Below are 16,250 nucleotides of genomic sequence, written 5' to 3'. Positions count from 1 at the left end.
ACCCCCGACGCGTCGATTCATCCCGTAGCGTGTGTGAATCGCCCCCCTACACCCCACTTTGCCCCCCCCAGCATCGCTCGTCCCTTTCGCGCTCTGCCCTGCGGGCACAATCGACTTGTTACTCTGGTCATGCAATTATATTTACGCGCACACAGGTCTTGCCCCACAAAGTGCCGGCCCTGGGCTTAGGACGTGGTCCTAATTAGGCTATTCAGAAATTATCAACCGGTAATTATTTCGCGGATATGATCGTTACACGTCCACACGTCTATATGTATCTATATGTATTCCTGCGTGTACCGTGTATGTTATATGTACATAACGTCCGTTCCGATGTCCGAGATTATTTACACGCGCGTGTATTGCCTTTGTACGGGGCTATCATAGGTGGTATAACCACTCTACGTGATACCTGTGTGTATGATACGTATGCAGTCGACGGACATCGTCTAATTATACGTATATGTACGGTAACTTCAATCAGAGATTGTTCAATTATACAGGAGTGTCTGTGATACAGTGCCTACGTACCTACGTGTAATCAATTTGCCACTCTGTACTCGGACACGCGAGTATCTCAATCATGTACGGCGACCACTGCAATTATATGGACCCTGCGGGAAGATCGCGTTGGTCTGCAGAATGCAAGCTTGTAATCATCGGCGTGTTATTAATTGTGCGTTTGCTAGATGGATTTTTTTATTGTAAAATATTTGAGAAAAAAAAGAAAAAACTCGGTATTTATAAACGCACTGAGGTCACGTGCCAGGTTTCAATTTATATCTGAAAACGTAACTGGACGTCGGAATTTTCTTTAAATTGCCAGTCTTCGGATCATTCACAGTGTACGTGTATAATTGTACGTGCTAAATTAATCCATTCTTTGCTGGCTGTCTTTAGATTCGATTCGCTGCCGCATTGCAGAATTCGCCAAGTATTATCTTGTCTGTGTAAACAATGATCCGCAAATGGGAAAGTATAACGGCGAGAAAAAAAAAAGGAAAAACTCATCTCACACACGTGTTTGAAGTAGATTATTCAAAGATAATCGAGTTGCATTTCTTTCTCTCCGTTAAAACTGAATTCCACCGTTTATAATATCCCCTGACATCCTACAGTTCGACGTACGTGTACATAAAAAGTGTATTTTTGAAATCCGTTGTACGGAGAAGCTTTAAAATATCTCACTCACGAATGAAAAGAAAGAATACGAACCAAACAAATCCGTCGCGAAACTTTCCAATAATTATCGCATATGTATGTGGCGAGTATAAAATCCTGAGAACAAATTAAACCCGCAGCAGCTTAATTTCTCCACCCCGATTCGGTTTCGCGAATCAACGATGAACCTACGGCATAACGATCGCAGGTACATAGCGAAAATTTCTCTCTCGTTTCGTCGTAACGCCATAGATCGCGATCGATAAAACTCGATACGATCCATCAAGATCGAGAGCATCGTCGCCGTTCCACTCGCCAATTTGGCATCGGCATCTCCGGGTGTAGAATCGCGATCGAACGCCTCGGCCGGCGGTGATGATGGATGAGGGGGCGGTCAGTTTACCGGAGTCGGACATGATCGGCGACGGACGGGGTGGTCCGCTCATCCTCGAGGAACTCTCTCCTACGGCGTATATCGCGCGCTGCGCCAACCCCTGTCACCGGTTGACCGATCAGCTTGTCATCCGCCCCGGACGCGGACGAACGAAGACTCTCGGCACCGTCGCTCTCCGTCCCTATCCCCTGAAACACCCGAAGTCTCCGTTGCACGGGCCGACAGCCGCTGTGTTTCAACTTTGGAGAAGAGCGCGTCTCTCTCTCGGCGACGATGTACGTGTCGCTGATTTTTTTTTTTGTTTTTTGTTTTTTTCTTTTATTCATTTTTATTTTTCCTTTATTTCGATCTCTTCTCGCAAAGTGTGGCAAGTCGGATTGATAAACGATCGAGGAACCGAATAAACTGAACGTGCGGGAAAATTATTGTATTATAGTACGTGGATAATTGATCGTTCGAGATTTTTTCTTTTTTTTTTTTTTTTTTCTTTTTGTAAACTTTCGGGGATTTTATCGCGAATGACGGTATAGGAGCCATTTTTGCCACTTTCGAGGCGGAAACCTGGAACATCTGGAATAGTCGTGAAGATTTTGAGGTCTTTTGTCGAGGTTCTGGAATGATGGTTATTTGAAATTGTTAAGTTTTGTACTCGTTCGGATGTATAACAGTTTGTTAGCGAGACACTTGGCGTGTCTCACTATATCTGTTTATAAGGCGTGATTCAATTTTTAATGAAAGGCTTAAATATCGTGAAAAGTCTGAAACTGATAAGAGTTGGCAGCCAAGTGTAAAAGTTTTGAAAGAAAGATTTGAAAGAAAATTGTTGAAAAACAAAAATGTGTAAATTAAAAAAAAAAAAAAAAAAACATTTAAACCGGGCAAAATATTATCGTATATTCGGAAAAAGTATGTTTGTCGGTAAAACATTTAAAATCGATTTATTTTTGGTTGTACCGGAAGTTCAAATTAAACTAGACATGGCAGATATCATCCGGACAAACCTATAGACCGAGATTATTCTAAAAACCTGTTTTTCGGATTCTAGAATACGCGCGAATACGTGGAAATTCGTTAAAATTATAAAAAGTAATTTTCCACCGAAACCAATACTTTTCATACATCACTAGAGGCGATGAAAAGTAAAAAGTCACAAAGATCGACGCATTTCTACGACGATACGTTCGCCTTTTCATCGGAGAATACATACTGCGCGTCACGCGTAATATTCCTACAAAAGATCAAATGCACAAGAAATCGTATCCAGCACGGGGCGTGCAGTGGAATCTTTTACACCTATACACCCGTCCGTATACGTACATGCATGTGTACAACGTATACGAGAATTCCTCACCGCTGCAGGTGTCATTGTCGAAACGATTCAATCGACTTGGAAGCAGCGAAGCGACTGGGGTAGTTTTGGGGGCGGGGGTGTTTAGCGATGACTCTCCCATCCAGTTTCGAGTTCGCTCGAGCCGTGTAATTTGATACGCAACACGGGGTGGGATTCCTTTCGTTTCAATTCCAGCCTCCTCGGACTGAGAGGCATGAAAAAAAAGTTATGATACCACGTAGAAAAACAATAGAACTGAATGAAAAAAAAATAAAATAAAATAAAAAAAACATGGAACAACAATAAAGACGCGGTCATCGCGTGGCATCGCCGAGGATGATCCTTCTGGTCCAAGTTTCGAAGTTGGCGCGTATCTTCTTCAAGGGTTTCGGTGCATCTTCGAAGCTGCCGCAAACGCAGCAGGTAAAAACCAACGCCGCACGGACACACGCTGGGCGGCTGTCCGTTATTTGGATGACTTTCGTAACCCGTAAGACAGCGCCGCTGATTTGAAAAGAGAACGGTAGCTAGCCGCACCGCGGAGCGGGCTTCTTGTACCTTCTGTATTGTATGTACCTTTTAACGCGCGCTTGTGTGTGTGTGCGTGCGTGTGTTGGGCCAAGGCTCCATCCAGACTCCCGATCGTTCGTTCGCCTCCTCCGGGAGATTATACCAGATCAACGGCGTCTATCCAGCTCGCGTTGAACATCATTCCGTAGGACGTTCGGAGTGTGACGTTTGGAATGCTTTGCGGCGAGTATCCCGCTGCGAAACAACCGCCCGCGCATCGCCGCACGCCGCGGCATCCCCGTCGGCACAACATGGCATGCGTATTGGGCAACGCGCCTGATTTTATTTGATTGCATACAAATTTCTGGCATCATATCGTCGAATAGTTTTGTATCATTACTCGATTAATTAGTTTTCAGATATTGGAACGCACAGAATGTTTTTTGCATCGAGTTTTATGGAGATATCCGTTTAAAGTTTATCACTCTATTGACGAATGTAAGAACAACAAGGAAATACGATACGTTTCTTTGGGCAAATATTTATTTCTGTTTCGTTACACAATGGTATAGATGCGAGTACAGTTTGCAGACTCTTCGAATTCGATAATGAACCTATGATATACGAAAAATGATGGACGTACGACATAAGAATGCGGTGCATTGAAGGGGTGATTGAATTTACAGCAAAATTTAAACTTCGAGAAATTTATAGAGGTACCTCGTTTCATAATTCTGCCACCGCGTATATTTTCCGTCATTGTCCCAGGCTCTGGTATGTTTTACCTTTTTAACTGTCACTTGTTCCTCGGTGATCGCCCTCGTTTATGGTGTTCGTCGCTTCTTTTCTTCGTTTCTGCGTTTTTCTTACCTACACACGATCTTATAATTAAGATTAAGATCTTTTTCACGAATATTTATCCGAGGTAAAATGTATAAGTTTTCTTCAAACGGGCTTCCGTTGCGTATTCCTTCGATTTCTCGAATGATTTCTATGCCATTAGGTACAAGGTAAAGCTAATAGCTCTCCGAGATCGGAAGAAAAAACGCAACGTTACGAGCAAACGATGGACCGATATATGGCGCGTATAATAAAAGCACGGACCGCGTACAAACAAATCGTATACAACAAACTGTATAATAAGAAATGGGTAATTGAAAAGATTCCAAACAAACAGACAGTGGACTGCGGCAGGGAAGGAGGGAGGGTGGGTTTAAAAGCCAAATTCATTCGAGTATAAAGTTTAAATTAGTCGTCTCGGTTACTCAAAGATCAGGATTTCAATGGGGCGGTGATGCAGTCTGCAGGAAGGTGTAGTGTACAGGTATACGTGTAGCTGTATAATAAGAAGATGCAGGGCGGGTGCCGCTTCGGTTTATACATAAAGATAGATATAGATATAGATATAGATATAGACGTAGATATGTATGTATACATATACCTATATATCCCAGAGGCGGCGTACTAGTCGGCGGCTCGTAGAAAGGTGATCTCTCAAGACGGTAGCCAGCTTTTGCTTAGGGGATGACACCGTTGTCAAGGATTTTTCTTTGTGGCCGGAAAGCCGCATGCTATAGACTTTACGCATACATGGATGTATATGCGTGTAACGTGTATTATACAGATGAACTTTTGTACGTTTGTAATACGTTGTACGCACGCCAAGGATTCTTGCTTCTCCAAACTCTTCGCAGCGGTGTTTGTATTATACTCTGTATACGCATCGTAATCAAGATTTTGTGGAAATTTTTCGAAACGCGGATTAATTTATATACAAGCTTTTATATGCAATTGTAGCGATTCTTCTGGGTTGAACTTTGATAAGGAAAGTTTGAAATTTAAAATGGTGGTAGGTACGATGCGGCATTCATTCACGATTGATGATTCAATTTCCGAATGACTTCTTTCTTTGAGTATGTTGGTCTGCGTTATATGTGGTCTTACTTGGGTAATTGTTTTCGGATTATAAGCAAGGAAGATTTTATGTAAATGAATTCCTGTTATTATCTACCAATGATTAATCAATCTTGTATTATTCGTTCGAGAATGAATAGCAGTTGATTAAGCTCATTTTTCAGCAACATGAAGTAAAGTTTTCGCTGGATGGAAAACAATGCCGTGACGTAAATTATTCGAAAAATCAATCCACAATGTTTCGATATCTTTATAGCGAAGTATACGATTAATTTAAAATCTCAGTTTTTTCCAGTCCTTTAGAATATTCATCAAAGTGTTTTAAAAAAAATTTACTTTGGTACAAAATATCGACGCAAATTAATTTACGTATTTGCGAAATATATAATTATTCGGTGTATCGAATTTCGACTAATTCTCAGACAGTTAATTCTAAATTCAGAATACGAAAGAGAAACCCTCTTCTTTAAAACGCGAGTTAAACCGCACGTGATTAAAGTAAAAATGGAATCATATTTTGATTTCAGCTCCATTTTTGGGCCGTCTGTCACACACTTCATCGACCGTCAAAATGCAAACCAGCAACAGCAGCAGCAGCATTCGAGGGACAAAATTTTGCCATCCAGAGATCGTCCTCGTTGCCGTTGCTGTTGCCGTTGCTGCGGCAGCAGCGGGCTTCGCAGGATTGTCGGAACTCCTGGTTTACCACGGCCGGTTGCGATGGTTGCGTCCGATAGGAGTCCGCTATAAGCCGACTAGGAATGCGACCACCGTCTAACCCGAGAGGAGACGAGGAGAGGAGAGGAGAGGAGACGCACACACCCATCAGTATACTCGGATGATGTGGAGATGACGAGACGACCTCGCGGACTGAAGTGGAACCAGATTTCCACGGGTCGCGGTGCCCTTTGTCACCGTCATCCGCGGCGCCCACCGTCGTCGCGACGCCTCTGACGCCCTCAGGTATAGGCTGCGGGTTACCGCACCACGCGAGTCTTGTTCTAATCTCTTCATGCTACGGCAAAATGAGCAACACAATTATTAGATGTATCTTTAATATGTATACAGTTTACATACTAAAGAATATTATCGTAATTAGATACGATACGTGTATTAATATGATGGTATGGAGCGGTGTGATGCAAAAATCGCCGTGCAAACGGGAAAGAATCGGTAACTGCGAATGAGAAGCGTGAAAATTCGCTGTTAAAAATATTGGCAATCTTTGTACGATTGAAATAACGGTGGCATTACAGGTTTTACGATGATATGCGATTCGAACACTTTTCGACAATATTTTTGTATTGTAACATTCTATAACTATGACGGCAGTTTTCGGAAAAACGCTCACATCTGTTGTCTGAAAGAAAATTCTTCAATTTTTCGTAATTTTACCGCGGTATTGAATATAAGTTAGTTATTCAATATTTCAGTAAATCATTGCAATATTTCGAAACCACGATTCAATTCGGCTCGTACGTTTTACAGCATCGAGTACCGAGACAAAATCGAGAGGCGTATCTGCAAAAGTGAGATACGCGTCGTACGTTCCTCTATTCTCTGTACGAAAGCGACGAGGGAAAGATTTGCTTTGAAAATCGTGCGTATCGTCGCGTAGCGAGTGGAGTGGCAGTCGGCAAAGCGGAAAGGTGTATATCGTACAGGTATACGTATAAGATCAAAGGCAGGCGATATAATCCTGGCAAATTGTGTCGGCAAACAGTTTCATTGTTGATTCGGCTAAACGGCGTATAGCCGGTATACACGGTGAGTTTTTCAATTTACGTGACGCCGCCTTTTCTGAAAAGTAACGTACACCGTTGAGTGCGAGGACGCGACGACGGCATTGTAACGCTGTGCGGTGACCGTCCGTAAGACGCTACGCGGACGTTGCGTTTTGGCTGCATCCGGGTATTGTGCGCGATCGGACCTTGGCGGCGTCGAGGACAATCTTCAATGCAATTCTACCACCAATAGCTTCAATAATATCGGGGATGGATACAACCTTGCCGCGGCCCGCAATCTTTTCGCCAAGTAAGCGCGTTATTCGGAGCGCCAACGCAAGCGAAAACGGTGTCGTTGCTTCTTAGGCGAGGGATTAGGGCTGTAAGGCTGCTCTGCCCGCCTTTGCTTTTATTTTGCCGGCGCTGCAACAGTGCGGCTATACGCACGTATACATATATCTATGGTATATTCACCATAGGTACACGCACCCATACCGCATCCACCTATATCTCTTATACCTAGGTATGCGGGGTGTATTCCTTGCGGTGCTCTTTGCTTTCGAGAAAGTGCCGGTTTCAGTTTAGAGAACTACCCCGTAGGACCAACCCCTCCCCACCTCGCCCCCCCCCCCTGCCTTGCTGGCTTACACCGCCACAATACCTGCAATTTGTCCAATGAACGCGCCGAGCGTTCATCCCCTAACCTTTGTGCATGGCCGGCGTTCGGCTCTTTCTCCATAGAAGAGTATAGACATGCAGCGGTATCACCGACTCGCATTCTTTGGGATAAGACTTTCGGGGGCGGGATTGAAGTTCCGAAAGCGCCTAATTCCGAATTATTTGCCGGCGGAACTTTAAGTAAAGAAATCAAAATAAAGAAGAAACGACAAGGTTTCGATGAGTCGGAAAGCCGACGGCTCGATGTTCCGGAATGCAAGATTCCGAAAATTCAAGTTAAAAAATATAGCATAAAAAAATCAGGAAACAGAATAAATTATTTATTGAACTTTTTTTAAGCACTCTTTCATGAAACAAACGCAATTTTTATTTCAAGCATATCAGGTATAGTAAACAAAAAATTTCTTCCAACGTAACGAATCTTTATTAAATTGTACGGCAATACAAAAGTTTGCTTGATTCCAATCGATGAAACTTTTCTCCGAATGATTTAAGAGGTAATTCATTTTCATGCCAACGATTCATTTCAATACAATTACAGCAGAGATCGAGATTTTATTATGCATGCTGTATATAAAAATGGATGTCACTAGTATCTATTATAGCTATCTTTAGTTGAAAAGTATCCTCTTCACTGTAGTTAATACATTCCAAGCAAAAGCACCAAAATATACATTATGCTGCGAGAATCATGCGGTGCAAGGGAAGTTTAGTTTTCAAATATCTTACGTGGGATACATAAATTTCGCAAGCATTGTAGGATGACGTCTACAGTGATTAATACAGTTGGGGCTGATCCGAAGAACGGCTCATCACTGCCAACTTTCTAAATCATTCGTTTAAAACTATTCCGGATTTCTAAGAACTGACTATCATACACTTAGTTTTTATACGTAAATGCATTGCCGACATTGAATTTATGCACGAAAATCTACTCATCCGTCAAAATTGAAAGAAAGCTGCTGCCACAGTCCGCAGACGTCGTACATGCATCACGTCTTACAAACTCGTGGCAGTAGTTCAAGCAGCGTATAGGTCAGCCTCGCAGTCCTACACGTGAAGTATAAGCGAACAACGCGGCTGATCCCAAAGTTGAGAAATTTCACGTCATTCTACTCGGCATAGAATAATTAGCCAGAATAAGTGAAAAGGTTCAAGATACTTGCCAACAGCGGTGCGTATCTAATTATTACATTTTTTGAGCTCTGACTGGTTAAGAGGGTCGTCTAGCACGAAGGTTGTTTTTTTAGGTATTTTTTACAGACAAACCATGGAAATAAAATTTCTCATAATTTTCACATTATATTCATCGACATTTAAACAAACTTTGTAAACTTCCGCGTTACCGAGAAGATATATTTTCGCGCAGTGTGATCTAATACGTGTTTTTTACTCTTGGTTTTGGGGAGAATGAAGAGTGTGCAATGAGCTGATGACACGGGGAATAGATGGAGAGCGGTTTGGGAGAACAAGCGCGATTATACCAGTCTGGGTGCACCACCTGGACTAATGCCTGATGTCGAGAGGTGGGGGGGTGATCATTCGAAATCGGCGACCCGCGAAATGCGACCGCTGCAAGCGGGGTTGGCTCGGGTTTGGGCTAGGTTAGTGGTCCTTCGCATCTACACCGAGGATGCGGTATAACTATACGTGTCCCTATAATACGAAACCTACTCTTAGGTGTAAAACCGTGCTTATAAAAGGCACCCCGGGCATAATGAGCCTCTCCTCGCCGATCCTTCAGGCTCCTCCTATTCATTATATTGTAATACACGCTGCGCGCGGTGCCGAATGGAACAAGATCTGCATCCTACGTTGTATATATTTATATGCGTATGTATACGTATACGCATGTATAAGTTTCGGTGGCCATTTTGGATGTTGTTAATACGGAGCGTCATGTGCATTACACGTTATACGTGAATCATAAAGCTGAGGAAATCAGTTCATTGACCGTGATTATTTGATTTCGCGAAATAGTTTTCCTTCCCTTTGGCGCAGAGAAATTTCTTGCTACGTTTTTGTTCTGTTACAATGTGTGGTAAATAATTTTTAACAATCTATATTATACTATGTCGAAACTGTAATCATTGTGAGATATTTCATTTACGAGTAAGATAAAATTTTTTCCGGAAAATGAAACTGCACGGAAAGAAGAATATTATAGATTTTACATCTCCTGTCGCGTATGTATGGACAGTCCGTTTTTGGAGTTAATTTTACAGCAATTTTGGCAAGATTTACAAATCCGATAATAATAGTTACAAAACCAAATAATAAGTGTTAAAATATGTTTGGGCAGATCTACCAAAATTGATGTAGATTTGGCTCCAAAAAGGTATCATTCCTTATAGGTATATATTCACCCCACAGATGTAAACTTTCCATTACGTTTTTTATCGTGTCTAAATGTTTCATAGAATCAAAGAATCTGAAGTTTACACCGCATACATAATACAGGAACTAGAGAAGGTGGCTTTCACCCTGTCACAGCCACAATAATTACCTCGGTTTCAAGTCGCGTAAAAATCGTGTGCTATTTTCCATACGTTCAAACTCATGAACAACCGCATTCTCGCCACAGTGATGAATTACACTTAGGTATACCTACTCAAGGAAGAAGCAACGTTGTGGCGATACGAAAAAGAGGGGGAAAAAAAAACACCAAATCGAACCAAACAAGCAAAACCACCAAGAAAAAAATGATTCGCAGTGCAAGCGTATTCTATTCCATACCGACGCTCTCTCACGCATCCCCCGTTCCGTCTATCGTCTCGTCACACACACACACACACACACACACACACACGTTGTCGATCCACGCGCATGCTGCATACTTATAACCTATGGTACACAGCGGAGCAAAGAAGCGGGAAGGGAGTGCATAAAGTGCGTTTAATCCGTGGGGGCTGGGAGAGGCGCGTTGTTGCGGCACTAGGAGAGGAGGGCGATTGCGGTACCCACTGGTTGCGGCATTGATCAGAGGCGGTACGCTCGCCAGGCCTCCCTCAAGTATTTTTCCGCCACTTTTTGCCCAGCGTAGGGTATCGTATACATTGTGTACGTACACACGTACCTACACACATACACGAGCTTTCTATAATGTTTTATGTACTTTGTGCAACGAGCGGCGGTCGAAAGCCGCGTACCGAAATATACGCGCAAGCTTCGTGCGATATACCTACCGACACACCTTATTGTACCGCAGGCTGCGCGGCGTTGCATCTTTAAACTTGTGTTGGAGAACGGTAGCGGATCTTAGATGTGTTTTGTGTATCAGATACATCGCATTCTGTTGAACGTGTAATATTCTTGTACGATGTATATGTACACGCTTACCGAATAAACGGCCGCGGTAACGCAGGGGGAAAATCTCTCTGTTGAAATTATTACGACGGAAAATCACACAAAGATATGTTGCATGCGGAAAGAATAATAAGAACGCGGTGCAACAAGAAACCGCCGCCAAGCTGCTGCTTCTTGCAGCTGATTTGAAGTTTCTTTATTGTAATATCTCGTACGCGTAACGCGTACGTAATTATTTTACATATAATTAATGCACCGTTAATTTTCACCCTGTGTAGGATAACTGACGGTGTTTACACATGTCGATTCAGCGCAATGCTCGTTTCAATTCGTAAGGTGATGTAACAGTCCTACCCTTACCGACCGAGACAACTTGTCATTCTTTTTTCTACATTAAATAAACATGCGAACGGAAAGGGTTCAAATTTTAACGTAAATCGTCAAAATAATGTGTGGTTTTTTGACACGTGTTACTGTTTCTACATTTCCCGAATTTCCGGGATCAAAAAATGCGTAGCTTGGATACTTTCCGCAATTCCGTAAAAAATGAGAAGTAAAACGTGCCACGATCGTGAGACTGTTTTCATGCAATACCAAGGTCGTTAAACGAACGCTAGTAAATAAAATAATTGCGCAAATAAAATATGCTTTCAAAACGAAGCAGGTTAACAATTTCGTCTTATTAGATGTTGGGGACATCTTATGAGATACGAAACGACAAATGACTTGTATTATACAGACGCGATACCTGCGATTGAAACGGCGTTGAATACATCTGAAAAAGTCATTCAAAATAAGAAGAGGATAAAAAAAGCCGTGGGCATTATACGTAAAACTGCAACAAACGGAGAAACGGCTTTGAAGTGAAACGAAAAGGGCGTAAACGGAGTCGGCTGGGATCAGAGGCCGAGTCGAGGAATAGTCGGGTGTTTTCAATTATATTGCATCTCTCTTTCGGTGTCTGATTACACCGAGATGTCGGGCTTCCCGGCGCTCTGCGCCGTTTCTCCCTGCGTGCACTTGCCGCTTTGCGCCTCGACTCTTATACGTCGGTTGGCATCTCTATGGGTCACGTGTATTTTTTCTACAGGTATGTGTATATGCATACCTCGTACTGTCCACACTTATAATATGCGTACGCAGATGACTTGCTCGTCTCAGAACAACTCTCGACTCACGTATACGTACAGCAATAAGTATATGCACATATATATTTAATACAGTTCTCTACGTTTCCGGTTGAAATCAGAAAAATATAGTAGAACCTGCACTTACGTAATATGGGTACAGACCTCACTAGGGTTAAAATATTTTATTATACCTTCGCATTATGTGTTTTGGGATACATTTTACTTCTAACACATCGTTATTAATTTATTATTTATATTGCGCTGTAGGAAAATATGAATGAAAAAATATATCGTTACTTGGCCAATGCGGAAGATCAATTGCTGTTATATGCGTTTGTAATTTTAAACGCCAAATTTTACATTATTTTTAATACACTTTTTTGGTAAATTAAAAAATCCGAAACGCGGTCAATTATAGATAAATATATATATATATATACTTATGTAATCTAAAATTTCTCATGCGTCAAGTTATCTACTACATTATCGTTACAGGTACATATACCTATGTGCTTATACGAACTTGATACGCGTGAAACGATGTTGCTGGGAATTACTTACATGGAATGGTGTAAGCTAATTGTATATACAACATGAGCTGTTGTTATATTCATCAAGAATAGTTGTCGTGTGTACGCTGTATTTAAGTATACTCGTACATATAATAATTGGAATGTGATCGCCCTAATCCCGTGCCTTACAATCGCACGAACCTTGACGCTGTTAAAATTGATTGTGAATTTACTACACGTTTAGTGTACAAAAAGCTTGTCAATTTACGAAATCAGGTTAAAAATTTACAAATTCGGTACTGCGACGTAAGTTATTATATTATGTATTTGTCTTAAGTTGACAATGAAAATTTTTGGTTTACTACAATTTATTGGAAAAACACAAAAAAAAGTAATTTGAATTTATTTAGTTGCGTCGTTAATTTATTGTATTTGTAAATAGAAAAAACAATTAATGTACGGTGAATTCACTGTTCTGTTTACGAATAAAACTTACAATACAGTATAGGAAGTTTCATACCGAAATTTTTGAAACACTGAAAATAAGAGAGGCAATCCCACGTGATAAAAATTGAGCCCTGGAAGAACGAAGCCCAGCGCGTTTTAGGTATGCTACGAAAAGAGTTGAGAGAAAAAAAAGACAAAGTTATAACCTGAAGGCTGCAAAATAAAAACTTAAATTTATTACGTCATTATGTAATTCGGTGATATTTTACACACGAATGATAATTCGCGGGAATTCGATCGTCAACTGATTTCCCTGCACAATAATTATCCGAATTAGCTCGCCTTGAATCTACAGATGCTATTTGATCCGTACTTACCATGCACGGGTGGTCTTATATAGGGCGTTCCGGGAGGCAATCGACCGTAATTCATGCGAGCGTCGCTGTGACTTTGGCCCGAAATTCAAATACAAGCAAGCTGCACCTAAATCATACAGGTAATACAAATACATGTGTGCGTTGCACAGAATATCCGATTTATTGGCCGACCGCGTTCATACACATAAACCTACCCATGTGTGTAACAATATGTAATGTAATATAAATTTATAAGTGTGGCTGGAAAGTAGGTATTTAAATATCACCGCATTGCGTACATAATGTACACCTATGCGATGCACGTAGATGAGTTACACACGCGGTATGTAAATTTGTAGGCCGCGTACCTAACACACACGACGTTAGAAAGGTGGTGTAGGGATCAACCGACTTATACGACTGAAATAAATAAATGAGAAATGTCACTCAAACGTCGGGATGTAATTAGGTGAACATCTATCTACGCGGGCAGTTCTAATCTGGTTATCTCGCAGGATCAGTTTCCCGGCGGGGCCCGATCATCTTCAGACCCCAGTGCAGTTCGGCCCGCCGAGTCCTCTAGCCTAGTCCAGGGTAAAGGCCGATGCCTTGTTTCGAGCCTAGCTGCGCAGCTGTATCCTCTTCTCGCATTCGAACCGCCTCCAAACCCTGAACTCCGCTAATCGCTGTATATACATGCGGGCTGCAGGGTCTACCTACGTTTGACATTGTACCTGTAGATTACCCGAACCACCTTACTCTAAGCAGGTAAATCATCGTATGACCGTGGCTTTGTTTCACACGCACAAAAGGACTCGAAAATTGTGCTACTGATCTTGTCACGTATTAGGTATACAATATGGACTGTGACCGACTGAGATTATTATTATTATTATTGGTATTAACGGGTAGACGGGTACTTTTCTTACCTCTGTAATACACGGAATGAAGATGTCGTTATTAATCGAGATGCTGGAAATTTCACGTATATCAATTTACATTCTTATTAACGCGATTCTGAGCCGTTGAGGTTTACGTATCGTTTTGTCCAGATACTCGATGCCGAAGAAAAATTGATAGAAAGTTAGACTGTCGAAGTAGAGCCAAAGTATAACAGCTGTGAGACAACTATAAGGTGACAAGTTGACATCGGCGATGATCGGTTAACGTACAAGCAATACCCGCGGCACGAATCGCACATTTCTCCGCACGTAGGCACAATGAAAAGCTTTCCGGCAACGTTTCTATATTACAACCGTACGCGAGCTGGTTTACTTTTTATTTTCATTACCGGCGATTGCAGGTCGACGTAAGCCGCGACGCTTATATTACTAGACGAGTATAACCTGCGTATGATAATATGGCGTACATCCGCGCGTTATACACGCGCAGATAGCGGCTAATGGTGTTGTCATTTCGATGATTGACAGCGCACTTCGATACTGTTAGACTTTACGGGGCTGATTGTAAAGCGCGGTGGTCGACCCGGCACGTATTGCGAGACACCGATAATGCCTAATGGCTTTTCGAAACGGACCCGGACGCTCTTGCGGTAATATTAGGTACAGGCGACAATGGAGCGCAAGACGTGACGCTGGATTATGCTCTCGATTATCCTCTTCGGGCACAACGCCTCGTATAATATATGCATAAATTTACGCGTGCTATTTGATATCCGTATGTGTTATATGCGCACCTATACGAGGCATAATCGGAAGACGGACTGAATATTGAATATAACCAATGAAATTATCTTACACGTGTAACTGTAATATAGTAATTATACATGATTTCTATACGAGAGCATGTAATCGTGTAGATCGAAGAGAGTTCCGGGTGCGATAGATATAATGGGGGCGTATACGGAACAACATAATTAGACGGAGCGGAACATTTTTGTGTCTTTACTAAAATTTCTCGCGAATGTAAGAGAAATGACAAATAGGATGAAAGTCGCGATGATTGATCGTATATGAAGAAAGTCGGAAGTTATTTGAGTCGAAGAACGCGACATGTTTTGCTTTCAACTTTTGAATTCCGTGTTATCTGTACTTACAATTGAGACCTGATTAAAACAAACTGATTTGGTTTAATTAACGCGTTGTGGAATTATAATTTTTCGGACAGGTATTTTGATTTAGGATAACGAAAGATGCGCCGGTATCGAATTCGCGGAACGTTTAGCTTCTCTGTGATTCGATGAAAATTTGGAGTCTAATTTTCACGATGTCTTGCGCAAGTCCTGCAGGTTATCATACAACGGTACACTTTAATTTGTCATACATGTTCACTATACGACTGCACATAATCGTAAGCGTGAAAGTAGCCATGGAGATGTACGAAAAACGACAAGAAACGATGTGCAACGTACTATCATCGAAACCGCGACGATTGTCGTAAAATAAGTAGGTACAACGCACGACAAAGAATACGAATAACATATCCTATCCGTAAGAGAAAATCACAAGATCGACGCTTACCTTAAAGATAGAAGCTGAGAACGTCGTCGGCGACATCGAAGAAGGATAGATAAAATATCAGGCGTTCAAAAGATACGCCGACGGATCGTCGGTTCCCGCGCGTCTCGGATCGTATTTCCCGTCGTCGAGTAGATACGGAATATAGAAAATCGTCGCGGCGTCCGCAGCAAGTATGCGGATGTAGTGCGCCGGGCGTCGAGACGCCGGGCGTCGCGTCGACGCGCAGCGACGCCGATAAACCCGCGCCTTTTCACGCGACGTTAACAATGGCGTCGCGCACGTTTCGCCAACCGCCTCTCGTTTCCTCT

At 42.1% G+C, this 16,250-nt stretch overlaps 2 protein-coding genes across 3 annotated transcripts in view; one reads left to right on the top strand and one right to left on the bottom strand.

The window, feature by feature from the left end:
- Window positions 1-5,865: 5,865 nt before the first annotated feature.
- Window positions 5,866-16,155, bottom strand: LOC107219948. Of its 2 annotated transcripts, XR_006904993.1 has the most exons (3): window positions 15,943-16,151; window positions 13,484-13,589; window positions 6,239-6,324 (listed from the first exon to the last, which is right to left on the bottom strand). XR_006904993.1 is itself a non-coding variant. In XM_015658319.2 (2 exons), the coding sequence occupies exons 1-2, from the start codon at window positions 15,976-15,978 to the stop codon at window positions 5,866-5,868; spliced, it is 495 nt and encodes a 164-aa protein (XP_015513805.2). In that variant the 5' UTR covers window positions 15,979-16,155. The 2 variants fall into 2 exon arrangements, 1 of the variants encoding a protein (XP_015513805.2); XM_015658319.2 differs by lacking the exon at window positions 13,484-13,589 and having other exon boundaries at window positions 5,866-6,324; window positions 15,943-16,155.
- The window catches only part of LOC107223570 (paired box protein Pax-6), a 45,740-nt gene continuing 35,728 nt past the window's right edge, over window positions 6,239-16,250 (top strand). Inside the window, exon 1 of the mRNA XM_046743551.1 lies at window positions 6,239-6,272. The gene's annotated coding sequence lies outside the window, so the exon portion shown is untranslated. The remainder of the gene's footprint in view (window positions 6,273-16,250) is intronic.

The sequence above is a fragment of the Neodiprion lecontei genome, chromosome 6, assembly GCF_021901455.1.
Source record: "Neodiprion lecontei isolate iyNeoLeco1 chromosome 6, iyNeoLeco1.1, whole genome shotgun sequence".
Taxonomy (NCBI): domain Eukaryota; kingdom Metazoa; phylum Arthropoda; class Insecta; order Hymenoptera; family Diprionidae; genus Neodiprion; species Neodiprion lecontei.
This window is presented reverse-complemented; position numbering and strand designations above follow the sequence as displayed.